The sequence below is a fragment of the Rosa rugosa genome, chromosome 1 (assembly GCF_958449725.1).
Source record: "Rosa rugosa chromosome 1, drRosRugo1.1, whole genome shotgun sequence".
In the NCBI taxonomy this organism is placed as follows: Eukaryota; Viridiplantae; Streptophyta; class Magnoliopsida; order Rosales; family Rosaceae; genus Rosa; species Rosa rugosa.
In genome coordinates, this window is record NC_084820.1 from 37003067 (window position 1) to 37029765 (window position 26699).

The 26699-nt window shown below is 37.3% G+C and overlaps 2 protein-coding genes across 2 annotated transcripts; both read right to left on the reverse strand.

Annotated features, from left to right (window-relative positions):
- Nucleotides 1-6526: 6526 nt before the first annotated feature.
- LOC133727073 (uncharacterized) lies at nucleotides 6527-7529 on the reverse strand. The gene is made up of 3 exons (XM_062154703.1): nucleotides 7169-7529; nucleotides 6910-7080; nucleotides 6527-6810 (listed from the first exon to the last, which is right to left on the reverse strand). The coding sequence occupies exons 1-3, from the start codon at nucleotides 7527-7529 to the stop codon at nucleotides 6527-6529; spliced, it is 816 nt and encodes a 271-aa protein (XP_062010687.1).
- A 6360-nt stretch (nucleotides 7530-13889) lies between these two features.
- LOC133727083 (uncharacterized) lies at nucleotides 13890-19607 on the reverse strand. The gene is made up of 6 exons (XM_062154714.1): nucleotides 19447-19607; nucleotides 19009-19074; nucleotides 15280-15354; nucleotides 14640-14769; nucleotides 14424-14549; nucleotides 13890-14318 (listed from the first exon to the last, which is right to left on the reverse strand). Exons 1-6 carry the CDS (start codon nucleotides 19605-19607, stop codon nucleotides 14175-14177), a joined length of 702 nt encoding a protein of 233 aa, XP_062010698.1. The 3' UTR covers nucleotides 13890-14174.
- Nucleotides 19608-26699: the final 7092 nt, after the last annotated feature.

Genomic DNA, 26699 nt, shown 5'->3' on the forward strand with positions numbered 1-26699 from the left:
AAAACTAGTCATAATTCCCACACCGGAAAACCCAAACCCGTCGGAGTTCTCTACCGCCATATCTAGAACAGTCGTCGCCCAGATCTCCGCCCTCGAAACCCTAACCCACTTCGCCATCAACTACCTCGTGGCTATAGCCAAGTCCTCGGTCTCCTACAGCTTACTGAATTTGGTTTCTCCGAAGGACGAAAGAAGGAGTTAAATCAAATGAGAGAAGCTCTCGGTTTTCCGATGCCTTTTCCGGTGTCTCCGATGGCGGTTTTGGATGCATGAGTTATGGAAACAATCCTCTCGTCGTACTCTATGTCGGGCTATAATTAATTTTTGAAGTCAATTATGTTTTGGAGAAATTGCATTTTGGGTGCACACGGCCACAGCCGTGGCCACTATGTTCAGTGGTGGTTTTGTCTCTTCTTCGGCCAATTCTAACTCGAATTCTGATTTCTATGATGATGACTGCATTTCGGTTACAAGATTGGTAAATTTGTTGAGACGTGAGCAAAGGGAGAATTTTTCCCAGCTACTGTGTTCTTCGTCAAGGGACAACTTCATCTGTTCTGATGTTGTTTGGCATCAAGGTTAGTTAATTAGGTTCTTCCTTGGAGGCTTTGGATGATATTGTGTATATGTATAGTTGGTATTCAATTACCTGAGTATGCGTATTGATCATAGGATGATTTGAAGTTCATGTTGGCACAAGGAAGGATTCGGTGAATTCACTGGTTCCTGGAAGTGGGGGAGCCAAAACTGGTTAAGAGGAAGAATGGGGAGGAGCTATGGGAGGATTTGGTAGTTGAGAATGGGAATGGGAATAGGGAATAGGGAATTTGGGTTAAGAGTAAGGGGAGAGTGAAAAGGGTGTGTTTTGGAGGTGAAGTGTAACACCAGAGATGGGGAAATGGCTTGAAATGCAGAGAGGTTGGTCTTGTGGGATTTCAATGAGTTTTGATCGAAGACTGATAGTCTGATACTGGGTTTTACAGGGTGATGAGGGGGTTGATTTTTGTGTCGAATTACGAGTGGATTTCCTGCTTGGCTGAGAGTGATTTTGTGATGCCATGGCTGGAAGAAGGATTAATAATGTCAGGTCTGGGGTTCAATATGGTAGATACTGGTTTGATGTCGAACAGAAGAATAAAAAATTTAAAAAAAAATTAAAGAATGAGAAAGTCAGGGGTATTAGAGTAATTTTATCATTAAAAATGTGGAGTTAACGGAGGATTTGGATGGAGAATTACGGAATGGACCTATTGGGTGTAAAATTGAAAGAACAAGGAGTAAAAGTGTCAAATTAAAAGGCGAGAGACTGAATTGTTTTTTCCGTGAAAATTCAAGGAGTAAACAGTATGTAGCCTTTTTTTTTTTTCCTTCTTTTCTCAACTCTGATTTAGTGTCAAAAAAGGTAATACCAACATTGATGACACGTGGTACTCTTGGACCACAAATATTTGCATGCGAATAACTTTGGTGCCTTAATAGGACATAAAGAGCATATTTTATTATACAGGGGCGAAGCCACGTTGGGACTCGTGGAACTCGTGCCCCACTGGATTTAAAAAATAAAAAAAAAATTTCTCTACGGATTACTGAATAAGTAGTGTTTGAGTATTCATTAAATGAATGCCAATTTGGTGTAGTGGCACCGCCTTATTTTTCCGCTACTTATGCAACTGCAGGTCTCAGGTTCAAGACCTTTTGCAGCATTAGACTAAGTATTGTTTTTAATCTCTTGCCTTTTTAACATTAACACTATTATTTCTTATAATTTTTTTTTGGTAAAATTATTTCTTATAATTTTAAAAATCAAAGATAAAATATGTTACCATCATAAAGAAAACTATTGAATTAATTAAAAAATATATAACTGTCTTTAAAAAATAATTGATATTTCCGTAACTTTATTTTAATTTATTAGTTTTTATTAAAATTTGATATATTTTAAGTTTCAATTTTTGTTTTAAATATTTGGGTGACCCACTTGAAATTAATTTATGGCTCAGCCACTGGTACCACCGTACCAGTAAAAGAAAAACATTGTTTCGCTCATTAAAACATTGTTCATATTGACAATCAAGATTCCAATTTCGCAGTTCATAGCAAATGTAACCTAAAAATCCTTAATCTTTTGCATAATGAAAAATTGAAACAACTATTCTTTTTTTTTCTTTTAAGCGTAAGGTAGTCAATAGGTACGACTATAAACCCAGATCACATAAAAGAATGAGTCAATAGCCACCATTAGCAAAATAGAGATATACCCAGTAAAGCAAAATTAAAAACAACAACATAGAGAGCAAAAATCGCCCCAAGCTTAAGGGTAAATGTAATGTTCTAAATGCTGCTCTTATTTGCACGAACTCAGCACAACAAAGCAACTTTAAATTAATGCAACATGCAATTCCAATTCTACACTGACTTCACCACATGTTTTGTTGTATTTTATAGGACTAAATTCAGTCTGCCCCCTTAAACTTTGGGGCAAACATCAATTTGGTTCCGGACCTTTTTTTTTTAATCATGATGGTCCTCACACTTCTATTTTTCATCACGCACGTTCAAAATTCAAATTTGTCTCCAAAAATGACGTCAGATGGCTGAGCTGGACCCGACAGCATGGCCAACTTTTCAGACTTCGAAGGGCATAATGGACATTTAAACCCAATAATCTCAAAAAATAAAATTAATAAATAATAAATCCCATAATTCTTTCAAAAAAAAAAAAAAACCAGAATATATGGGCCTTGCTCAAATCGACATTTTCTGTCCCTTGGATCAAATCCAGTTCCTCTGTCCTCACTTCTCTTCTCCCCAGCCGACGATGCCTCTTCTCTTCTCTCCTACACTTGAAAATTGCAGAAATCTTGTTCTCTTATCCGGGAGAAGGACCGTCCAATCTGGGTAGTTGGAGTCGTTGTCGACGAAGACGACTTGCCGGAGCTAGGTTCCGGCGAGTTAGGCCTATGCTTGGCTCTGTTCGGTGAGTGGAATTTTGTAGTCCGAGGTGGTGGTGTAGGTAGACATAGTTGTAAAGAACAAGAAGACAAAGATGAAGAATATGAAGGTCTCCCGCCTCCCATGCATCTTTCTAATCTGATCGTGTTCCTCACTTTCTTGAATTTCACTATGAGTGTGCAAATGTGAAATGTGTAGCGGTGGTGCTCTGTTTGTTTTGGTCTCATATCCATCCTCGTCTTCATCTCCTCCAATCTCGTTGACTTCTTCATCCTCATAAAACTCAAATTCGAGTCAACTCCAATTGACACCCACCAACGATGACACCCACCTCAAAAATCTCAAAAACTCCCCCAATCGATTTTCAAGGTAACCCATTTCTAAAGCTTTCATCTTTCTCTTTTGGGTTTCTTTCATTTTGGCTAAAGTTTCAATCTTTGGTTCAGTTTTTTTTTTTTTTTTTTTTTGTGCGCAGGTTAGCTCAGTTATGGAATCTGGGTTCTGGACCTTTGTGGACTTTGCCAGTGGCTGAGTTGACTTGCCGGCGTGTTACTTGTTGGAGGTAGAGGAAAAATCTAGTTTTAATGGTAAAGGCAAATTGAATTTTGGGTTTGATGATTTGGGTGGCGCAGGTGAAGTGAAATTTGGTTTTGACGGTTTGGATGGTGGTGGGGATGCCTCTGGAGCGTACAGAGAGAGTGGGTTTGGGGAGATTCAGAGATGAGGGAGAGGAGAGAGAGTGTGTAGTCAGAGACTAGTTTTGATGGTGAAGAGGATTGAGTGTGGGAAGTGAAGTACGAGAGGAGGGTTGGGTTGCATTCATGGTGGGGGTTGAGCGGAGCTGTGAAGAAATCTAGATTTTTGGGGTTAGAGAGAGGGTTGTGGGATTTAGGAGGTGAGGAGAGATGAGAGGAGGGTAGTTTGGACATTTCATCTAAAATTAGGGAACAAGTCTGAAAAGTGGGTCATGCTGTAGGGTCCAGCTCAGCATCTGACGTCATGTTTGGATACAAATTTAAATTTTAGACGTGCGTAATGAAAAATAGAAGTGTAAGGACTATCGTGATTAAAAAAAAAAGTCATGGACCAAACTAATGTTTGTCCTAAAGTTTGAGGGAGCAAACTAAATTTAGTCCTATTTTATATCTCTTAATACCTTGAAGTCTTGAACCACCGCAAACTTGAAACTCAGTTTCCTAATAAACAGAAGTAAATAAATGTGAGTAATCGGATCTAGGAAGTGATATTTGAAATAAACAAAAGTTGGGAACTTGTTAAAACAACCTTTGTAAGAAATTGTAACTGAAATAAACTGAGTAAAAAAATAACCAAATTGTGGCTACAATATCAGACCCTCATAGTCCATTCATCAAGCACATGTAAGTCTAGCTAAAGCAGGCTCGATCTCAAAGTTCCAAATCCAATGCCAATGGTAGGACCTAAAGTCACAAACTTTAATCACTAAAGCTTAAAATACTAAAACCCCTAACTAAAAGCAACAAAAGAAACCATTTTGCAAAGATGGGTATCTCAGATGAAGATGCAGTCAAACTATTCATGAAGATTAGTTCTTTACAATAAAGTAAAGGTCAAAGAAGCAAAATTCAGGGACTCACTCAAAAGGGGGAAGGCTCAACAAACAGAGCAATGCAGCGGGGCCTAGAGTTGATCTTCGGTTCTACATAAGGGGGAGGTCTCTCTTCCTCTTCTTCATGCCCAACTTCTGTAATCATCATATTGCTTGCTCTAACCCCAAATTTTCTACTTTCTGAGTCGTCCGAGCAAGCTTTATGGGCAATACGCAATCAACTGTGGAGCTTAACTAAAACACGTTATAGAAGAAGTCAGACAAAGCAATTTGCTTAAGCTGACAGATGGACGAATAGTTTTCGTCAAACACATGGCAAGCAACTATCAGCCTACTCCTGAACAACAGAAGCAGGCAAAAGACTATGGCCACAGATGTTACTCAGTTGGACATCCCATTGATGATGGCAACAGAGATTGAAGAAATCTCATATTTACTGTGCCAATAAGAAGTTAATTCCACCTCAAACCCGAGTTTAGGATTATACGACATGGATTATCAAAATCTAGAAAAAGTTATGGAAGCGTATGGACCCACACGACACTTCTAGCAGAAACGACAACAGATAAAAAGTCTTTGGTCGCTTCGAAGGCGGTAGAAGTTTGTAGATAACGTTAGGTGTCACTTTGACCTAACCATGGTTGGTGACTTGATAATTTGTAATCCTAGTTAGGACAATTTTGTAATCATAGTTAGTTAACTAGAGCTCATTTTCAATTGTATACGTAGGACTCATTGTTGTGAGAAGAGGATCATCGATCCCTTCACCTCTTTAGCTTCCTTGTAGTTATAAAAACTTTCCTTCTTTGTCTATACCTCTGTAAGAAATTTCTAGCTACATCAATAAAAAAGTTCCTTTGTGTAATTGGTATCAGAGCTAGCTTACCAAGTTTTTATCCTTTTTGTATATATCCTACGAAGCTTGAAGGCTTGAGCAAACTCAAGTACAAGTTTCATCCTTGTGCATATCCATGTAGCTTACCAAGTTTCATCCTTGTTCACACACACATATCTGCTCTAAAGTCCTAATCCTATAATGCAACCCTCCAAGCGCATGAAGTGGTGAATTATTTCGAGCTTGCTACTTGCAAATTCAGTTCCAAGAACAAGCATCTTATTGCTTCAAGTTTACTGCATCATGTATATTTTTTCCAATCCATTCAAGTAGAGACGGACACAGTATAGGATGATTGGGGGCTGTGACCCCAGTGCAATTTTGGCTTTTATCAGTTGGGGTTCACCATTTTTGTTCAACGTCGCCCCCATAACTAGAAAATCATGCAATCAAGTCAAAGCAAACAAACAACACAAAAATGCAAAGGACAACAAACAAAGTGTAAGTCACAGTGAGATTGGACAGAGAAGAACCAATACTCAATTGGCAGGATCAATGCAGTACCACAAAGATTGCCCACATTAAAAGACCCATGACAATTTGCCAAACAAATATGTAGAACCAAAAGAAAGAAAGCACTGAGAAAGATCGCAATTGGAATTCCAAAAATATGATAATTGCATGGCATCTATGTGAAAAAAGATCGGAATAGTTCAACATCAAATTGAAAAATGGAACAAGGATGATAGACAAATTTTTGGTTGTGATCAGAGGTAAAGGCGGTGGGTTGGGTGGCGGTTTATGGTGGGGAAGAGACGAGAGAGAGAGAGAGAGAGAGAGATTGTTTTTTTTGATTGAAAAGAAAAGTTTTATTAAATCAACTGATAATACAGCAATTGGGAAAAGCTGTTCTCAAAGAGAACCCCCAGAAACTAAAACAATAGCTTTCATCAAACGATTAATTCAAGAAGCCAAGGAGGCCCAACTTCTTGGCAAAACATAGTGTGCACCATCTTCAGACTTCTTTGAGCAATGGCATGAGCAATTTCATTGTTCCTCTTACGTACATGCTTCCAGGTAACTACCTCAAACTCTAGCATCAATCGTCGAACTGCATCAAGTACTCCTCCAATGTCACTTAAATCAAGTCCCTAGTGCCCTAGTGCATTAATCACATTTGCAGCATCACCAATAATTACCAACCTGCTTACACCTAAATGCTTACACAATTTAAGGCCATGCCATAACGCTAAAGCCTTAATCATGGGTATTGCAGTTGCCCCCTTCAAGCACCTTCCTTCATCAATCACTACTGCTCCCAACCCCACACGTCCTGCATCCATGTCAGAAGCCCCATCAAAATACAATTTTACGCCCTGTGCATTAGCCCCCTCTCCAATAGACTCATCCTGAGCATCCAAACCTAAGCTGCTACCTGCCAGTCCTCCATTTTTCTTCAAGGCTACCCTAACAAATTCATGCTGCCACTCTACACTTCTATCCACAATCTGCTACAGTTCTAATCCCTTTTTACCATGAAACACCTCATTCCTATCCTTCCATATCCACCAACAAATTAAAGTAAACAATTCCAGTTCTCGTGGCTCACCACAATCAGCCACAAGGGAAAACAAGTCTGTAAAGCATGCCACTCTCCAGGTCTTAACAACCCCCTTTAACCAACTAACCTTCCATACCTTCCTAACTACAGGACAATCCCACAGACAATGAATAATGGATTCCTCCACACCGCCGACAACCTCTATGAGGGCTAATCTTGCGTTTAAACAAACGCTCAGCACAAGGTAGAAAAGCATGGGAAGCCCTCCACAAGAAAAGCTTGACCTTGTTCGGAATCGAAAGATTCCACATGAGACTCCAAATATTAATGGAGTTTGAATTAGCATGCCCACTACCACTAGTCGATCCCCTCTCCATCCTTCTTAACTCCATCCCAAACCAATATCCAGATTTAACGGAGTACCGCCCATCATCATTAAAATGCCACACAGCCACATCTCCCTCAGTCCTTTCACATAACGGAATTGATAAAATTTTATCCACATCCACAGGTAAGAAATGTTGCTTTAAGAAATCTACATTCCACATACCTGGCTCCAACATGAGCTGATTGACCTTTGCATTGGCCACCATGAAACGCAGTGTGATAACTTTAAACGTTCAGGGAGCCCGGCAGCCATTTTATCCTCCCATATTCTGATTGTTTCCCCCGTACCAATCCTCCATCTAATACCAGCACACAATAACTCCTTGCCCCATACTAAGCTCCACCACATAAAAGAAGGCTTAGCACCCAAACCCGCAGCAGCCCAGTCTCCCCCATATACATACTTAGAGAGAGAGAGAGATTTTAATATGTATGATCTCACCTTTTTTTACGTATAAATTCAAGTAAAAAAAAAAAAAGACAAACACACGCATCACGCGGTCTATTACCTAGTGTTCATCTATTTACTTAGTGATGCTTGGCTCTTTAGCACAACATCAAAAGACCAACCAAAGACTAAAGACCTTATTTCTAACGCCATCTTTTGAACATTTCTTTGCTTGTTGATTGAATCATATAACTATCAATCTGCATTAACTAAACAAGCATCAGGAATCAACAGGGAATATGAAAACAATATACCAACACAATGGGCGATAATGAACAGGGAATCAACAAGTGCCAACACAAGTTACTTGGTCCACTGATCAGGGTTTAGATATATAAATTGACCTACTACTAGACAAAATATGAACACATCGGGAAATATCCTGATCATTACACACGCTAGTGTGAAATTTAGTTAAATTGGCAAAGACACCCCAACAATAAATTTTATATGCGAATGCACCTTTACGATTCAGGATTAGATTGAGGGGAACATCCAATGTGCCTGGTAAAAAATAGAATTGAAAGAAGCACCATTGCAGAGTATGCAATGCAATTGTGATCAAGTAGCGACATAAATTACAATAAGCAATCGACTTTTAAATCAAACATCAACTAGCATTGGAACTATCTAAAGTCGCCACTGAAACTTAAAATTCCAACTACAATCATCTCATAAATAACTAGTTTTGAACTATAATATTAAATTGGGCACATAAATCACGGATTTCTTGCCTTTCAAGCTCAGAGGTCATGGGGGTGTCATGGATCCTAATCTGACCACCAAAGCCTAATGGTCGGATTTCATTCACAATAACCACCATTTGCTTTAGTGTTGCCACTGTAATTACTGGAAGAGTTGCTAAACCATGCCCATACACCTCCACTCGTTCCAAGGCTCCATCACGAAGGGCCGCAAGGTCTTGTACTCTACCATTCAACTCGGCTATTTGTTGATCAGATTGCTGAACTCGGTGGTTGTAGTGGTCAACGCGACCTGCGTGAAAATCACGTTGCGTTCGCAGAGGTAAGAGTTGGTTATTGATAGCTGCTCTATTAGCTAGGAGTATATGCCTTTGTTCCTCTAGTTGTACTCGAGTTTGTTCGTGGTCTGCCGCTGCCTGTTGATGTTCGCCAATCCTTGACCTTGCGGCAAGCAAGCCCGTTAAGGAAACTAATGATTGTGGGGCATTGTGAACATGATTGCCCTCAAGAATGTTGTGTTGAGCCATATATAATATCCTGAAAACTCAGTAAAGAACAGCAGGCATTTCACAACTAGTGTAATAATTCATTACATATATATATGCTTCTGAAAACCCAGTAGGAAACACCAGCCATATCCTTCTAACCACCAATCACATAAATTAAACACGAAGGATTTGATTATGCAACTGCGAATTGAAAAAAAAAAAAAACAAAACAAAAACGAATTGAAAACAGAAGAGGAGCAAAAAGTCATACCCAAGAGGACAAACATTTCTATGAAGAGGGAAAACTGCAGAAGAACCAAAATAAATTTGGGATCTGCTCATTTCATTTTAGAAAAAAAAAATTTAACCCAAAATTTGAGTAGACAGAACTCAGATCTTGATTTCTTGACCAACAATAAAACCCAAAAACTTTGAGAGAGAGAGAAAGAACCCAGATTTGTTCATTATCAACGAAAAAATTACCAAAATTTAATCAAGGAAATTGAGAGAGAATCTGCAGTTACCTGAGACTCGGTGATTTGATTTCCACCACCGAAAGAAAAAAAAAGAGTAGAAGTCTCAATACTAATGGTTAATGGAGCAGGGGGTGTCCATCTTACAATTCAGCCGCCGTAGTGGCTATGGGTGAATAGTTAATGGAGCTTAACTTCTAAAGGCACAGGGAAGGGATGATTGGAATGGGTTAGGGTTTTCTTTTGGGCTTTAGGTTTCTTTAAGTTTTTTTTTTAAATTCCAATAACTCCCTAGTTTGTTTGGGGAAAATAGTGCGTTTTGGCCCAGGCTAGGCCTGTTTTATTAGTGGGTTTTAGTCTATATTGCTATGGTTTCTTCTTACACCAAGTTAATGAATCTCCTAAAGTACCACAATTGAGTGCATTGACGAAAGGAGATTCGAAATAGTTTTCTTAGTGTACTATGAGATTTGTAGTTGTGTAGGCTCGTAAAATTCAAATAAACATCATTGTACTAGTGAATGGTACCCGTATTCCCTTACCTGCTTAACCACCGATTTAGTAGGGTACAAGCATATAGGGTTTATTTGTACTAGCCTCTTAACACACGCTCACGCGTGTGTCAATTGGCCTTTTTTATTTTTTCATACTTTATTTGTGTCTATAACATTTTGTTTGAGTTTTTATTAGTATTTCTAAAAAAAGAGTTTGTTTTAGTAATTTATCTAAAAAATATTTTTTTTTAAATTATGAATAATTTTTTTTTTCTTCAAAAAAAAAAATAACTTTTTGTTTAATAAGTAATTTTTTTTATTTAAACTGCCAACTCCCAAAAAAAAAGATAAAAAAAAGAAACTGCCATTGCAGTTAACAAAACGTTTAAGATCTTTTTTTTTTGTAATTTCTTCAATTCAGTTTGCTATTATATTTACTATTTTATCCTTCCTTTGTTAAATTATAGATTTTTAGACCAAGAAGGGTAAATTGTGGATTTTTAAAAATTTAACCATAAGCCTTATTGGCTTAATTAATACTGATGTGCCGTTCTGGCTTTGGGATTAAATGAAATCTCTATTACTCTGTCCAAAAAAAAAAAATCAATAATGATTTGTTAATTGATATGATCACTATTGGGGATTTGTATTGAACCAACATAATAAAGGAGCCAAGGAGGAGAATCGCTCGCTGGAGTGAGGGAGGGAGAGAGAGAGTTTAAGTAAAAAGAAGAAAAATAATAAAGCTGTTAATAAGCAATAATTAGAGGTATATTTGGAAGAAATGAAATTCAGCTTTGACAAAATTAATATTATGGTTTTGAGTGACAAAAGAGGACACATAGCGGTTAATAAATGGGGAAGGTTACTAACATTTCTCATTCTGAAATCTCACCAACGGGTAGTCCAGGACAAAGCCATTGGGTGCCCTCATCATTCAGCTTTGTGAATTCTATCAAAAATGTTGTTTTGTTCCTCATGACTAATACCAGCACCACTCGACTTGACTTAGAATCAATGGACAAACTTTGCTTTATCCAATAACAAGATGGGAGCAATGTGTATGTACGTCAACCTTATATGGAGGTTAATTCCCAACTTGAGTCGAAGCATGGTAAAATACCCCATGTTTAATCCAATTAGCCTAACTAATCCATATTGCAGCTTATTACCATTTGATCTAGTAACATAAGTCTCTCATTTTTAAGTGGAAGGTTGTGAGATTGCTTCACGAAATGCTAGTTGTAATTATCATAGATATAAAAACTAGAAAATGGGTGGAGAATGTACAAGGAGGGCAAAACGATTTCATCCATGTTTCTTCAACATATGTTGCAGGTTTTTTTTCCTAGTTTGATTAGGTTTTCTATTTTTATTTTGATTAGAACTTCTTTTTTTGACTTATAGTTGTTACGTTAGCAAGTTGATAACACACCCACCCAGTCAAGATTCGGACTGAGGTTCACGAGAGTATCTCAGTAAAGTCAGACTAATCTCCCACTGTAGGCACACGAACTTGAAGGCCCCTCAAACGTTGCTGGTCACAAACTGGTGGGAGTTGAGACTCAAACTCCAAATATGAGGAGTTCCATACTAGGTAGCTCGACCAACTTTACTACATGCGCCAAGTGGTTTTGATTAGGACTTCTATTCCACATAGATTATGTTTAGTCATAATATCGTCTATAAATACCTACCTTCAAGATAGAAGAGAAGAAGAAACAAGATTTTGATTTCCGATTGCACCAACGAAAACCAGAAGCCGATTTCTACCGAGAAGACCAAATCACAGACAGACCAATACCGAGAGAAAGAGGTGTTCTGTGATGGAGATGCTATGGACATGGCTTTTTTGAGTATCTCCTTCATCTTAACTCTCTTATGCCTTGTGGGTTATCAGCTTTTGTGCCTAATGGACCTCGAGGACGATTACATCAACTCATATGATTCATCATCTCGGATAAACCGTACTGTTTTGCCAGAGTTTATCGTTCAAGGAGTTTTCTGCGTCATTCTTTTTATAACGAGACATTGATTTATGCTTCCATTGGCTCTCCCACATCTATATTATAACGTCAATTCGTACATGAAGGGGCGGCACTTGGCAGATGTGACTGAGATCTACAACCTACTGAGCTGGGAGAAAAAACAACGCATCTTCAAGATTGCCTATCTGTTCATCCTGGCCATCCTCTCTCTATTCGGGTTGTTTTGGAGCATTGCAGATGAATAAGATTAATCATGCACTGTTGCTCCCACTTAGCTCTATCATTGTTTTTATGAAGGAGCCATAGAAGAAATGGTCTCGTGTGGATTTGAATCAGTACTTGTGCAAACTCAGCCTGATTTTGACACAACTAGCTTGCTGATTTCTCATTTGATTTTGTGTTGGTAGGTAGATGCTCCACCTATTGTATGTAAATTACTTGCACTCGTTCACTTTATATACGGACAACTTCTTTCCATCATTTACAATGTCAAGCATTATAATCTTTTAATGGTTGCAAATGGGCGAATGGCAAAGCCTCATAGTGATTCTGAAGTTCGTGACATAATAAAATTATGGGATTTTCAATTTATTTATTTTATTATTATTATTATTTTTCTATAAAAGGAGAGAAGAACATTGTACGTCGTGACTACTCGATCTCATTCACCCCAGTATAATTTAGGAAGAGATCATAAATCAAAGTTGTTGTCAACTGCTGCAAGATAATAACATAATATTCATGTCTCTACGATTGATGCATGTGCTGCATAATGTACTATAATGCATGTGCATTTATCTGCCCTAACGATAAAGCATGAGTTAAGCTGTTAAGATATGCGGATCCCATTTCTAGGAATAAAAACAATTCCGTTAAAAAAATAAAAACAATGGATATAAAACTAGAAAATGGGTGTAGAATGTACTACGGAGGAAAAACTATTTCATGCATTCTCAGCTTGAGGGAGGTAAATTGCAATATACATGTTTCCTAGTTTAAGACGTGTTATACTAGTTTGATTAAGATTTCTATTCCTAATAGGATAGGATTATGTTTTGTCTATAAATACCTACCTTCAAGATAGACTAGAAGAAGTTTGTACATCCGTGACCACTTGATCTCATTCACCCCAGCACCAAAATAACCCTAGATATGGATGCTTCTGGAATCACAGTGAGACCAGCAGTGGGCAAGGAGAAGGAGAAGTACTCTGAAGAAGATCTAAAGGCTGCCGCCAGAGTCATCAAAAAAGAAGGATGGCAGATTTGTGGTGATGATCACCAACACATTATTAGTTGCCCGTACTTGGAGTGTGTTCCACCTGGTGCAACTGTTGGCCCTGACTATCTAGTAATATGTGACTTGTGTGGTTATGAGTTATTGCAGCCTACAGCGGCTCACTGTTGGATGTGCGGTAAGTGGGGAGTACGTGCGGTGGAGGCGTCTACCTTTGATGAGAGCTATCGTAACCACCTAGAAGAAGATTACATAGCAGAACCAATTGTGTATGCAGGGTACATAGACCTAGACAAAACTAAAAGTCAGACTCTGAAGATCACATAAAGAAACATCATATAAAAACTAAAAGTCAGACTCTGAAGAAAATCAAAACTAAAAGTCGGACACTGCAGAAAAAGAAATGATTTTATGCCAGAGCCGGAGACCTTGGCACAGAAGATCTTTGTTATTGTTTATATGTTTGCGTGGGTTCTATACTTGTATGCATACTTGTCTACAATAGCAAGTGGGATGTTAAAGAGAATAAGCAAAACTATCATCTCCTATTTCTAGTAGCCTGGGTTTAGGGAATGAGCGCCTGGTTCCTGATTGATTTCTACCTTAACATGACAAATGACACTGGTATTCTTATTCCTGAAGATGTAAAAAAAAAAAAAAAATAAACAAACCAAGCACATTCAAAAAATGGAGCTTCAGGAGAGGGACTTTGCGAACATAATGTACAATCAAAGATCAACAGTACCATTGCAGTAAGTAGATTTATTACCAGGGGAAAAAAAGGGAGGGAAAATACATGAAAAATCCAGAAGGGGCAGCATTGATGCAACAACTATCCAAAAATTCCAGTACTGAGCCAGACTTCAGCCAGTAAACAGCAAGCCCCACAACAAACTTTAATTGCAGCATTCTACAGCCTAAGATTCACTATGTCAGGTTTCACTCTTTAATCAACAGTCGATATAAATTCCTAGTCTGAATTGCAAAGATTTTATGCAAAAAGAGATTACATATGGCAGATCAGCTAATGATCATCTTGCTGAGGAACTCAGCTTTCTCAGGAAAATATTCCATCAATTCATCCTTGGTCACCCAAACAAAATCCTCACACTTCCCAATTTTTAACTTGTTTGTTGCAATCACTTGAGACTTGAAAAAGAATTGCTGAAAGAAAGGGAAGAAAAAGATGTAATTGTCAGTACACATATAAAATTATTATCACTATCAGCACAAGCCAGTGTAAAACAGAAAATGTTGCCAAAAGCCAACCCTGAAAGATGGAGAGTCGGTCACATTCACTGATGACTCCATTGCAATATGTCCCATAGGAGCATTTCCAACAAAATATGTGTGGGACAGATCACCTAGGACAGACAGTAATGCAGATTCTGCACACTGAAGAAAAATGGTATTTATTTAGCAAACACAAATGTGATTTATATGGAAGAACAGGAAAAATAATATATATCATGTAACAGCCATCACCTTCCGCAATGTCTCCTCAGACTCGTACACTTTTTCTGGAAAATGCCAGACTGGCTTTCCATTAGGAGATCCATGTGTGTTACCATAGATAAGAAGATAAAGTCTTCTGTCAAGTGCTCTCTGCAATGACCTAAAGAACAAGACAACTAACTTCAATACTAGGAACTTTTTGTTTTTGTGTTCTGACATCAAAATCATTCACATAAGTTTTATGTATAAAAGATCTAATGAGTTATCAATTCTTCTAATTTTTCTCTCAGCAATTAAGTTTCACCCACTACAATAGTTTTTTAACCATATCATAACTCCAAGGCACAGACACACATGATCTACTAATATGATATTACATACAGACCTCTGAAACACTACAATTGCAATAAAACTTAACTCACATTACATTTAACCCATAAAGAACAGCCAACTAAGAAGTAACCACTAAAACAAATTATCAATAGTAATCACTCAATATCCAACCATTACCAGTGCAAAACATTTATCCACCTTAAATCCAAGACGACTGTAGAATAGGTTTTTTAAGAAATTCATAGGCAATATTTAGGAGCTCTTTTACTTCAAATAAAGTGAAAAGTTGAGATGGAAAAATAGATTCTTATAGATAGACCAAAATTATACTCCATACTTTCTATCATTTTGTTTGTCAGCTTCAGTGATCCGTGGAGCTGGTACATAATCAATTTGGTAGTCTCCTTTTCCCCTGTTCACCAAAACAAAGTGTCAGACTAGAGTTGTACATTTTATTTGCACCATTTTTGTGCTTGAATCATGTAAGGTTAATGCAATAAGTGGAACAATTGCATATGAGCTTTATCAATTAGATTTTACAAATAAACATCAACTTCAACTACCTTTAAGGTGTGGCAGCCACTGAAACCAGAAAATAGACTAATCTAATACTGGACACAATATGAACATATCGGGAATCAAAAATTTCCTGATCATCATGCACGACAGTATGAAATTTAGTTAAAATGGCAAATACGCCCGAGAATATTTTTTACTGGGAAATGCACCTTTACGATTCAGCAATTAGAACAGAAGGCAAAAGCCACAAATGTGCTTGATAAATTAGAAATAGAAGGAGGGCCATCATTCATATGCAATGCAGTTGTGATCAAGTAACAAATCCAATAAAGTAATCAGCCTCTAAACCTCACCTAGCATTAGACTTGTCTAAAAGTTCATCTGGATATCTGCGTCGATATTGCTGTCGCCACCGAAACCTACAATCCCAAAGGCCAAAACAACAAAGTAACATGAGCTCCACTAAACAAAAAAAGCACATCACTCACAGAAATTGAATCAAAATTCTACCAATTCAGGTATCACCATAGTACACACTTATTAAAGCAAAACACTGAATTGGCATTCTTCAATCTTCTGAAACTGTAAAACTGAGCTTAGCCCAGCTCAAATCAGCTACTCCATACACTCTTCTACCATATAAACCAATCAAATTTTCAAACTTTTCTTTCACTTCTCTTCCAAAACAATCAAAATTTCACTTTTTTCTTTCACTAATCAAATTCCGGAGCAAAACACAATCATCAAATCGCATCTGAATTCAATTTCTGAGATTAAAGATAAGAACTTACGAGAACTCCTGAAATGCATAGACGATGGGGTCGATTTTGGGAATAACAACCGGGAGCCTCTCGAAGAGTACGGACGCGACGATTTTCTCTGGCGACTAGCTCGTGCTAAACCCTCGGCTTTTGACGAGGGACCCACCCAGACTCGCAATCGACCTCCGCATTCTGAATCTAACTCCGGCGAGGATCGACTGAAATTTTCTTTCTGGCAAAAAGCCCTCGTTAAACCCTAAATCACTCTCACACTGCTACGCTGAGAAGTAAATGAGTTTTTGAAATTGTAAAATTGTTTTGAGGCCCTTGTTGTTTTGTGAATTTTATTTTGGCTCTTGGTTTAAAGTCCCTAAATTCTCTTACTATTTCATTTCTTGATTGTCGGAGCTCCGTTTGACGTGTCTTTATTTTCTGCAGTAAAGTGCGGGCGCGTTTTCTAGTATAATGTAATTGTCGATTATAACATAATAATCGTAAATTTGTAGTTGTGTAAATGTGTGTGATATTAGGACTACCTCGTCAAACAAAAACAAGAGACATAAATTGGGTTTCCAAAAGAAAATGTCATTATTGCCGTCATCATACAAGATTTTGAATGCCTTTAAACTTACAAAAAGATTAAACAACTAACCATTTAATTGGCACATTAGCTTTCGCAAAAGAAGGGACCTAAAAGTACTTGTGTTCCGTAAAAAGAAGACTCACAAAACTAAGATTAATAAGATACAAGTCCAGAACGAATCAAAACATATACTATTAACTCAGTACGTATATAGTGCGATTACCAATTATACTGCAATAAGTGGAACAATTGCATATGAGCTTTATCAATTAGATTTTACAAATAAACATCAACTACCTTTAAGGTGTGGCAGCCACTGAAACCAGAAAATAGACTAATCTAATACTGGACACAATATGAACATATCGGGAATCAAAAATTTCCTGATCATCATGCACGACAGTATGAAATTTAGTTAAAATGGCAAATACGCCCGAGAATATTTTTTACTGGGAAATGCACCTTTACGATTCAGCAATTAGAACAGAAGGCAAAAGCCACAAATGTGCTTGATAAATTAGAAATAGAAGGAGGGCCATCATTCATATGCAATGCAGTTGTGATCAAGTAACAAATCCAATAAAGTAATCAGCCTCTAAACCTCACCTAGCATTAGACTTGTCTAAAAGTTCATCTGGATATCTGCGTCGATATTGCTGTCGCCACCGAAACCTACAATCCCAAAGGCCAAAACAACAAAGTAACATGAGCTCCACTAAACAAAAAAAGCACATCACTCACAGAAATTGAATCAAAATTCTACCAATTCAGGTATCACCATAGTACACACTTATTAAAGCAAAACACTGAATTGGCATTCTTCAATCTTCTGAAACTGTAAAACTGAGCTTAGCCCAGCTCAAATCAGCTACTCCATACACTCTTCTACCATATAAACCAATCAAATTTTCAAACTTTTCTTTCACTTCTCTTCCAAAACAATCAAAATTTCACTTTTTTCTTTCATTAATCAAATTCCGGAGCAAAACACAATCATCAAATCGCATCTGAATTCAATTTCTGAGATTAAAGATAAGAACTTACGAGAACTCCTGAAATGCATAGACGATGGGGTCGATTTTGGGAATAACAACCGGGAGCCTCTCGAAGAGTACGGACGCGACGATTTTCTCTGGCGACTAGCTCGTGCTAAACCCTCGGCTTTTGACGAGGGACCCACCCAGACTCGCAATCGACCTCCGCATTCTGAATCTAACTCCGGCGAGGATCGACTGAAATTTTCTTTCTGGCAAAAAGCCCTCGTTAAACCCTAAATCACTCTCACACTGCTACGCTGAGAAGTAAATGAGTTTTTGAAATTGTAAAATTGTTTTGAGGCCCTTGTTGTTTTGTGAATTTTATTTTGGCTCTTGGTTTAAAGTCCCTAAATTCTCTTACTATTTCATTTCTTGATTGTCGGAGCTCCGTTTGACGTGTCTTTATTTTCTGCAGTAAAGTGCGGGCGCGTTTTCTAGTATAATGTAATTGTCGATTATAACATAATAATCGTAAATTTGTAGTTGTGTAAATGTGTGTGATATTAGGACTACCTCGTCAAACAAAAACAAGAGACATAAATTGGGTTTCCAAAAGAAAATGTCATTATTGCCGTCATCATACAAGATTTTGAATGCCTTTAAACTTACAAAAAGATTAAACAACTAACCATTTAATTGGCACATTAGCTTTCGCAAAAGAAGGGACCTAAAAGTACTTGTGTTCCGTAAAAAGAAGACTCACAAAACTAAGATTAATAAGATACAAGTCCAGAACGAATCAAAACATATACTATTAACTCAGTACGTATATAGTGCGATTACCAATTATACTGCAATAAGTGGAACAATTGCATATGAGCTTTATCAATTAGATTTTACAAATAAACATCAACTACCTTTAAGGTGTGGCAGCCACTGAAACCAGAAAATAGACTAATCTAATACTGGACACAATATGAACATATCGGGAATCAAAAATTTCCTGATCATCATGCACGACAGTATGAAATTTAGTTAAAATGGCAAATACGCCCGAGAATATTTTTTACTGGGAAATGCACCTTTACGATTCAGCAATTAGAACAGAAGGCAAAAGCCACAAATGTGCTTGATAAATTAGAAATAGAAGGAGGGCCATCATTCATATGCAATGCAGTTGTGATCAAGTAACAAATCCAATAAAGTAATCAGCCTCTAAACCTCACCTAGCATTAGACTTGTCTAAAAGTTCATCTGGATATCTGCGTCGATATTGCTGTCGCCACCGAAACCTACAATCCCAAAGGCCAAAACAACAAAGTAACATGAGCTCCACTAAACAAAAAAAGCACATCACTCACAGAAATTGAATCAAAATTCTACCAATTCAGGTATCACCATAGTACACACTTATTAAAGCAAAACACTGAATTGCCATTCTTCAATCTTCTGAAACTGTAAAACTGAGCTTAGCCCAGCTCAAATCAGCTACTCCATACACTCTTCTACCATATAAACCAATCAAATTTTCAAACTTTTCTTTCACTTCTCTTCCAAAACAATCAAAATTTCACTTTTTTCTTTCATTAATCAAATTCCGGAGCAAAACACAATCATCAAATCGCATCTGAATTCAATTTCTGAGATTAAAGATAAGAACTTACGAGAACTCCTGAAATGCATAGACGATGGGGTCGATTTTGGGAATAACAACCGGGAGCCTCTCGAAGAGTACGGACGCGACGATTTTCTCTGGCGACGAGCTCGTGCTAAACCCTCGGCTTTTGACGAGGGACCCACCCAGACTCGCAATCGACCTCCGCATTCTGAATCTAACTCCGGCGAGGATCGACTGAAATTTTCTTTCTGGCAAAAAGCCCTCGTTAAACCCTAAATCACTCTCACACTGCTACGCTGAGAAGTAAATGAGTTTTTGAAATTGTAAAATTGTTTTGAGGCCCTTGTTGTTTTGTGAATTTTATTTTGGCTCTTGGTTTAAAGTCCCTAAATTCTCTTACTATTTCATTTCTTGATTGTCGGAGCTCCGTTTGACGTGTCTTTATTTTCTGCAGTAAAGTGCGGGCGCGTTTTCTAGTATAATGTAATTGTCGATTATAACATAATAATCGTAAATTTGTAGTTGTGTAAATGTGTGTGATATTAGGACTACCTCGTCAAACAAAAACAAGAGACATAAATTGGGTTTCCAAAAGAAAATGTCATTATTGCCGTCATCATACAAGATTTTGAATGCCTTTAAACTTACAAAAAGATTAAACAACTAACCATTTAATTGGCACATTAGCTTTCGCAAAAGAAGGGACCTAAAAGTACTTGTGTTCCGTAAAAAGAAGACTCACAAAACTAAGATTAATAAGATACAAGTCCAGAACGAATCAAAACATATACTATTAACTCAGTACGTATATAGTGCGATTACCAATTATACTGCAATAAGTGGAACAATTGCATATGAGCTTTATCAATTAGATTTTACAAATAAACATCAACTACCTTTAAGGTGTGGCAGCCACTGAAACCAGAAAATAGACTAATCTAATACTGGACACAATATGAACATATCGGGAATCAAAAATTTCCTGATCATCATGCACGACAGTATGAAATTTAGTTAAAATGGCAAATACGCCCGAGAATATTTTTTACTGGGAAATGCACCTTTACGATTCAGCAATTAGAACAGAAGGCAAAAGCCACAAATGTGCTTGATAAATTAGAAATAGAAGGAGGGCCATCATTCATATGCAATGCAGTTGTGATCAAGTAACAAATCCAATAAAGTAATCAGCCTCTAAACCTCACCTAGCATTAGACTTGTCTAAAAGTTCATCTGGATATCTGCGTCGATATTGCTGTCGCCACCGAAACCTACAATCCCAAAGGCCAAAACAACAAAGTAACATGAGCTCCACTAAACAAAAAAAGCACATCACTCACAGAAATTGAATCAAAATTCTACCAATTCAGGTATCACCATAGTACACACTTATTAAAGCAAAACACTGAATTGGCATTCTTCAATCTTCTGAAACTGTAAAACTGAGCTTAGCCCAGCTCAAATCAGCTACTCCATACACTCTTCTACCATATAAACCAATCAAATTTTCAAACTTTTCTTTCACTTCTCTTCCAAAACAATCAAAATTTCACTTTTTTCTTTCATTAATCAAATTCCGGAGCAAAACACAATCATCAAATCGCATCTGAATTCAATTTCTGAGATTAAAGATAAGAACTTACGAGAACTCCTGAAATGCATAGACGATGGGGTCGATTTTGGGAATAACAACCGGGAGCCTCTCGAAGAGTACGGACGCGACGATTTTCTCTGGCGACTAGCTCGTGCTAAACCCTCGGCTTTTGACGAGGGACCCACCCAGACTCGCAATCGACCTCCGCATTCTGAATCTAACTCCGGCGAGGATCGACTGAAATTTTCTTTCTGGCAAAAAGCCCTCGTTAAACCCTAAATCACTCTCACACTGCTACGCTGAGAAGTAAATGAGTTTTTGAAATTGTAAAATTGTTTTGAGGCCCTTGTTGTTTTGTGAATTTTATTTTGGCTCTTGGTTTAAAGTCCCTAAATTCTCTTACTATTTCATTTCTTGATTGTCGGAGCTCCGTTTGACGTGTCTTTATTTTCTGCAGTAAAGTGCGGGCGCGTTTTCTAGTATAATGTAATTGTCGATTATAACATAATAATCGTAAATTTGTAGTTGTGTAAATGTGTGTGATATTAGGACTACCTCGTCAAACAAAAACAAGAGACATAAATTGGGTTTCCAAAAGAAAATGTCATTATTGCCGTCATCATACAAGATTTTGAATGCCTTTAAACTTACAAAAAGATTAAACAACTAACCATTTAATTGGCACATTAGCTTTCGCAAAAGAAGGGACCTAAAAGTACTTGTGTTCCGTAAAAAGAAGACTCACAAAACTAAGATTAATAAGATACAAGTCCAGAACGAATCAAAACATATACTATTAACTCAGTACGTATATAGTGCGATTACCAATTATACTGCAATAAGTGGAACAATTGCATATGAGCTTTATCAATTAGATTTTACAAATAAACATCAACTACCTTTAAGGTGTGGCAGCCACTGAAACCAGAAAATAGACTAATCTAATACTGGACACAATATGAACATATCGGGAATCAAAAATTTCCTGATCATCATGCACGACAGTATGAAATTTAGTTAAAATGGCAAATACGCCCGAGAATATTTTTTACTGGGAAATGCACCTTTACGATTCAGCAATTAGAACAGAAGGCAAAAGCCACAAATGTGCTTGATAAATTAGAAATAGAAGGAGGGCCATCATTCATATGCAATGCAGTTGTGATCAAGTAACAAATCCAATAAAGTAATCAGCCTCTAAACCTCACCTAGCATTAGACTTGTCTAAAAGTTCATCTGGATATCTGCGTCGATATTGCTGTCGCCACCGAAACCTACAATCCCAAAGGCCAAAACAACAAAGTAACATGAGCTCCACTAAACAAAAAAAGCACATCACTCACAGAAATTGAATCAAAATTCTACCAATTCAGGTATCACCATAGTACACACTTATTAAAGCAAAACACTGAATTGCCATTCTTCAATCTTCTGAAACTGTAAAACTGAGCTTAGCCCAGCTCAAATCAGCTACTCCATACACTCTTCTACCATATAAACCAATCAAATTTTCAAACTTTTCTTTCACTTCTCTTCCAAAACAATCAAAATTTCACTTTTTTCTTTCATTAATCAAATTCCGGAGCAAAACACAATCATCAAATCGCATCTGAATTCAATTTCTGAGATTAAAGATAAGAACTTACGAGAACTCCTGAAATGCATAGACGATGGGGTCGATTTTGGGAATAACAACCGGGAGCCTCTCGAAGAGTACGGACGCGACGATTTTCTCTGGCGACGAGCTCGTGCTAAACCCTCGGCTTTTGACGAGGGACCCACCCAGACTCGCAATCGACCTCCGCATTCTGAATCTAACTCCGGCGAGGATCGACTGAAATTTTTTTTCTGGCAAAAAGCCCTCGTTAAACCCTAAATCACTCTCACACTGCTACGCTGAGAAGTAAATGAGTTTTTGAAATTGTAAAATTGTTTTGAGGCCCTTGTTGTTTTGTGAATTTTATTTTGGCTCTTGGTTTAAAGTCCCTAAATTCTCTTACTATTTCATTTCTTGATTGTCGGAGCTCCGTTTGACGTGTCTTTATTTTCTGCAGTAAAGTGCGGGCGCGTTTTCTAGTATAATGTAATTGTCGATTATAACATAATAATCGTAAATTTGTAGTTGTGTAAATGTGTGTGATATTAGGACTACCTCGTCAAACAAAAACAAGAGACATAAATTGGGTTTCCAAAAGAAAATGTCATTATTGCCGTCATCATACAAGATTTTGAATGCCTTTAAACTTACAAAAAGATTAAACAACTAACCATTTAATTGGCACATTAGCTTTCGCAAAAGAAGGGACCTAAAAGTACTTGTGTTCCGTAAAAAGAAGACTCACAAAACTAAGATTAATAAGATACAAGTCCAGAACGAATCAAAACATATACTATTAACTCAGTACGTATATAGTGCGATTACCAATTATACTGCAATAAGTGGAACAATTGCATATGAGCTTTATCAATTAGATTTTACAAATAAACATCAACTACCTTTAAGGTGTGGCAGCCACTGAAACCAGAAAATAGACTAATCTAATACTGGACACAATATGAACATATCGGGAATCAAAAATTTCCTGATCATCATGCACGACAGTATGAAATTTAGTTAAAATGGCAAATACGCCCGAGAATATTTTTTACTGGGAAATGCACCTTTACGATTCAGCAATTAGAACAGAAGGCAAAAGCCACAAATGTGCTTGATAAATTAGAAATAGAAGGAGGGCCATCATTCATATGCAATGCAGTTGTGATCAAGTAACAAATCCAATAAAGTAATCAGCCTCTAAACCTCACCTAGCATTAGACTTGTCTAAAAGTTCATCTGGATATCTGCGTCGATATTGCTGTCGCCACCGAAACCTACAATCCCAAAGGCCAAAACAACAAAGTAACATGAGCTCCACTAAACAAAAAAAGCACATCACTCACAGAAATTGAATCAAAATTCTACCAATTCAGGTATCACCATAGTACACACTTATTAAAGCAAAACACTGAATTGCCATTCTTCAATCTTCTGAAACTGTAAAACTGAGCTTAGCCCAGCTCAAATCAGCTACTCCATACACTCTTCTACCATATAAACCAATCAAATTTTCAAACTTTTCTTTCACTTCTCTTCCAAAACAATCAAAATTTCACTTTTTTCTTTCATTAATCAAATTCCGGAGCAAAACACAATCATCAAATCGCATCTGAATTCAATTTCTGAGATTAAAGATAAGAACTTACGAGAACTCCTGAAATGCATAGACGATGGGGTCGATTTTGGGAATAACAACCGGGAGCCTCTCGAAGAGTACGGACGCGACGATTTTCTCTGGCGACGAGCTCGTGCTAAACCCTCGGCTTTTGACGAGGGACCCACCCAGACTCGCAATCGACCTCCGCATTCTGAATCTAACTCCGGCGAGGATCGACTGAAATTTTCTTTCTGGCAAAAAGCCCTCGTTAAACCCTAAATCACTCTCACACTGCTACGCTGAGAAGTAAATGAGTTTTTGAAATTGTAAAATTGTTTTGAGGCCCTTGTTGTTTTGTGAATTTTATTTTGGCTCTTGGTTTAAAGTCCCTAAATTCTCTTACTATTTCATTTCTTGATTGTCGGAGCTCCGTTTGACGTGTCTTTATTTTCTGCAGTAAAGTGCTGGCGCGTTTTCTAGTATAATGTAATTGTCGATTATAACATAATAATCGTAAATTTGTAGTTGTGTAAATGTGTGTGATATTAGGACTACCTCGTCAAACAAAAACAAGAGACATAAATTGGGTTTCCAAAAGAAAATGTCATTATTGCCGTCATCATACAAGATTTTGAATGCCTTTAAACTTACAAAAAGATTAAACAACTAACCATTTAATTGGCACATTAGCTTTCGCAAAAGAAGGGACCTAAAAGTACTTGTGTTCCGTAAAAAGAAGACTCACAAAACTAAGATTAATAAGATACAAGTCCAGAACGAATCAAAACATATACTATTAACTCAGTACGTATATAGTGCGATTACCAATTATACTGCAATAAGTGGAACAATTGCATATGAGCTTTATCAATTAGATTTTACAAATAAACATCAACTACCTTTAAGGTGTGGCAGCCACTGAAACCAGAAAATAGACTAATCTAATACTGGACACAATATGAACATATCGGGAATCAAAAATTTCCTGATCATCATGCACGACAGTATGAAATTTAGTTAAAATGGCAAATACGCCCGAGAATACTTTTTACTGGGAAATGCACCTTTACGATTCAGCAATTAGAACAGAAGGCAAAAGCCACAAATGTGCTTGATAAATTAGAAATAGAAGGAGGGCCATCATTCATATGCAATGCAGTTGTGATCAAGTAACAAATCCAATAAAGTAATCAGCCTCGAAACCTCACCTAGCATTAGACTTGTCTAAAAGTTCATCTGGATATCTGCGTCGATATTGCTGTCGCCACCGAAACCTACAATCCCAAAGGCCAAAACAACAAAGTAACATGAGCTCCACTAAACAAAAAAAGCACATCACTCACAGAAATTGAATCAAAATTCTACCAATTCAGGTATCACCATAGTACACACTTATTAAAGCAAAACACTGAATTGCCATTCTTCAATCTTCTGAAACTGTAAAACTGAGCTTAGCCCAGCTCAAATCAGCTACTCCATACACTCTTCTACCATATAAACCAATCAAATTTTCAAACTTTTCTTTCACTTCTCTTCCAAAACAATCAAAATTTCACTTTTTTCTTTCATTAATCAAATTCCGGAGCAAAACACAATCATCAAATCGCATCTGAATTCAATTTCTGAGATTAAAGATAAGAACTTACGAGAACTCCTGAAATGCATAGACGATGGGGTCGATTTTGGGAATAACAACCGGGAGCCTCACGAAGAGTACGGACGCGACGATTTTCTCCGGCGACGAGCTCGTGCTAAACCCTCGGCTTTTGACGAGGGACCCACCCAGACTCGCAATCGACCTCTGCATTCTGAATCTAACTCCGGCGAGGATCGACTGAAATTTTCTTTCTGGCAAAAAGCCCCTAAATCACTCTCACACTGCTACGCTGAGAAGTAAATGCGTTTTTTGAAATTGTAAAATTATTTTGAGGCCCTTGTTGTTTTGTGAATTTTATTTTGGCTCTTGGTTTAAAGTCCCTAAATTCTCTTACTATTTCATTTCTTGATTGTCTGAGCTCCGTTTGACGTGTCTTTATTTTCTGCAGTAAAGTGCGGGCACGTTTTCTAGTATAATGTAATTGTCGATTATAACATAATAATCGTAAATTTGTAGTTGTGTAAATGTGTGTGATATTAGGACTACCTCGTCAAACAAAAACAAGAGACATAAATTGGGTTTCCAAAAGAAAATGTCATTATTGCCGTCATCATACAAGATTTTGAATGCCTTTAAACTTACAAAAAGATTAAACAACTAACCATTTAATTGGCACATTAGCTTTCGCAAAAGAAGGGACCTAAAAGTACTTGTGTTCCGTAAAAAGAAGACTCACAAAACTAAGATTAATAAGATACAAGTCCAGAACGAATCAAAACATATACTCTTAACTCAGTACGTATATAGTGCGATTACCAATTATACTGCAATAAGTGGAACAATTGCATATGAGCTTTATCAATTAGATTTTACAAATAAACATCAACTACCTTTAAGGTGTGGCAGCCACTGAA

What these genes read in the sequence shown, in the direction of transcription:
- LOC133727083 (XM_062154714.1), bottom strand. Translation starts at nt 19,607, where the DNA reads ATGCGGAGGTCGATTGCGAGTCTGGGTGGGTCCCTCGTCAAAAGCCGA. An exon ending in GACAAACAAAATGATAGAAA is followed by an intron (nt 14,770 to 15,279) that starts GTATGGAGTATA and finishes CTTGTTCTTTAG; the next exon opens with GTCATTGCAGAGAGCACTTG. An exon ending in CCGACTCTCCATCTTTCAGG is followed by an intron (nt 14,319 to 14,423) that starts GTTGGCTTTTGG and finishes CCTTTCTTTCAG; the next exon opens with CAATTCTTTTTCAAGTCTCA.
- LOC133727073 (XM_062154703.1), bottom strand. Translation starts at nt 7,529, where the DNA reads ATGGTGGCCAATGCAAAGGTCAATCAGCTCATGTTGGAGCCAGGTATG. An exon ending in TTTTCTACCTTGTGCTGAGC is followed by an intron (nt 7,081 to 7,168) that starts GTTTGTTTAAAC and finishes ATTGTCCTGTAG; the next exon opens with TTAGGAAGGTATGGAAGGTT. An exon ending in TAGGAATGAGGTGTTTCATG is followed by an intron (nt 6,811 to 6,909) that starts GTAAAAAGGGAT and finishes GAGGACTGGCAG; the next exon opens with GTAGCAGCTTAGGTTTGGAT.